At 37.0% G+C, this 2,154-nt stretch overlaps 1 protein-coding gene across 3 annotated transcripts in view; it reads right to left on the bottom strand.

The window, feature by feature from the left end:
• Positions 1-2,154, bottom strand: part of HNRNPR (heterogeneous nuclear ribonucleoprotein R) — a 29,840-nt gene that overhangs the window by 21,541 nt on the left and 6,145 nt on the right. Inside the window, exon 2 of one of the 3 annotated variants that reach the window (XM_015418630.1) lies at positions 248-413. The exons of 1 other annotated variant lie outside the window; for it this stretch is intronic. In XM_015418630.1, coding sequence (XP_015274116.1) covers positions 248-404 — 157 coding nt within the window. In that variant the 5' untranslated portion in view covers positions 405-413. Of the gene's footprint in view, positions 1-247; positions 417-2,154 lie in introns of all 3 variants that reach the window. One more of the 3 variants, XM_015418631.1, reaches the window with a different exon arrangement.

The raw sequence follows: 2,154 nt of genomic DNA, 5'->3' as shown, positions 1-2,154 counted from the left end.
CTGGAATGTTTGGTTTTTTGGTTTTTTTACTTGTGGAAGTCTATGAAACAGTGTCCTGAAGACCTAAGAGACTATCAACATACCGTGAAACGAATTTGACCTCAAGAGGATTGAAAGCAGCAATACATTTTAAGCTACACAGTTCAAAATACAGCGATTTTTTTTTCAACTTTAAAACCTAAAAATTTCAAAAACCGTTTTGCCTTCACTTGCATAACCAATCAGAAACAAGAAATGCATATTATACCTGTCTGAAATATTTCATCAAGTCTCTCTGCCACCTTCTGGGGGAGGCCTGCCTCTATCAGTGTCTTGTAGTGTTCTGTGTGAGTTACACTGGAAGTATCCATTGGTTCTTCCTCTTCTTTTAACTGTACCGCATTACCATTCACCTGATTAGCCATTTTATTATGCTGCTGGAAAAAATTCAGGAGCTATATTACATAAAGCCAGAAATAACTAATTTGTAGGACAATGCATTTTATCTAAACTAATTTTGTAAACATGCTGCAAACCTATATTTTAAAGCCTTTACAATGCAGCTCACCTAAGTCAGGAGAAAAAAGAAAAGAAGTACAGTCCTGAAATACTGTGGACTATGTACATGGAACGATGCACAGCTTTAAGCACCTCCTGTACATCTTTCACTTTTGATTAATAAGGTTCTCTCACGGACATGGTGGATGGGAGTTGGACAAATGTCCCTGGTCTCAAAGAGATTTTAGATCAGTTTATTCAACACAGAGGCCTGCAGGACAGCTAAAAATATCAGTACTTGCTTGCCACCCTTCCCATATTTTTTCTGGCAAACTTCCATGTCTTCCTTCAAACCCAACATTATGTTACACAAGAGAAGCCATGCTGCTTTAAAAATGTAAAATACACCGGTTGCCAGAACCACTATAAAGGAACACTCTACATTCAGATTTTGTGCAAGTGAACAATCGATAAACAAATGGCACTTCACATTAGCAAGATGAACTGGTATTACATTCTGCACGGCGTATTAGTCCAGATGTGATTTAAACAAAAAACGGCATTTTCAGTTTTCCATACCAGTGAGAAAGACTTGTTGTGAAAGTAAATGAAGAGACTGCAACAAACAGCACCAAAAAAATGCACCACTATCTTTTCAACCAATTCCTCAGGCTTTTTCTAATGTACCATAAATAGATCATTCTGTTTTGTCAGGAAAAAGCAACAATCATTTAATAGTCAGTCATGAAACACAGGTGATATAAACCACTAGTTAAGGGAAAGAAATAACCAACAGTTTCACATTACTGAAAAGAACAAGCAGTCACTAAAAACTATCCTTCAAATACTACCCTAGCAGAAGCATTCAGCATAATTGATGCATCAACAACACAACAGAACATTAACAGTCCAGCTCTGGAAAAAATTGTTTTAAACCATAAACATGATTCCAATGACAAGTTAACTACCTGATGGGATGTATAGGCTAAGAGATGCGACAGATGCCACCACACTCCTTTTCTCAGGCAGTATTAAAAGCACAAATATTTCTGCTATTGCGTGGTTTCGCAACAATTCATGTTATGCCCCTAAACCATGCCTCAAGCTGAAACCATTTAATGGTTATCCACAACAATGACACAGCGTCTGTAAACTAGCTATTTTATGGAACAAATCAACACTTTACTCACATGCAAAATTACTGAAATTCACACAGTGAAATACGTCAAAAATCATCAGAGAATTAAGAAAGGCTGCTATACTCTTCAATGGCACAACAGACCTTGCCTCGTACAAAAATTACAGTGTTGAAGGATATTTGCAAATAATTTCTGCGTAGTATGGTAATTTTTACATTAAAGGGAGACCTATGTTAAAAATGTTATGTCTGCAATGTAGCAATATGCTTCAGGCTCTGATTTCGCTGTACCCAAGCTCATTCTTATGTCAAGGAATAGCACCAAGGAAACAGCTAGGTATTACATTCAATAGACCTCTTGTGTTTTGATAGGAATTCTAGAGCTTGGGTAGGAATTCTCCTCCCCTCCAATGAGAACTATGGAATTATGTGATTTCATGGAGAGACCACAGCACAATCACCAAAGCTGATACAAATCTGATTTAAAGCATACTCCTTTCTTCTATACACTGTTTATCTTGTACCAGTGACTGGAATAA

The sequence above is a fragment of the Gekko japonicus genome, unplaced genomic scaffold (assembly GCF_001447785.1).
Source record: "Gekko japonicus isolate JY-2015 unplaced genomic scaffold, Gekko_japonicus_V1.1 scaffold524, whole genome shotgun sequence".
In the NCBI taxonomy this organism is placed as follows: Eukaryota; Metazoa; Chordata; class Lepidosauria; order Squamata; family Gekkonidae; genus Gekko; species Gekko japonicus.
Note: the sequence above shows the minus strand (reverse complement) of the source record. Positions and strands in the feature narration are given on the sequence as shown.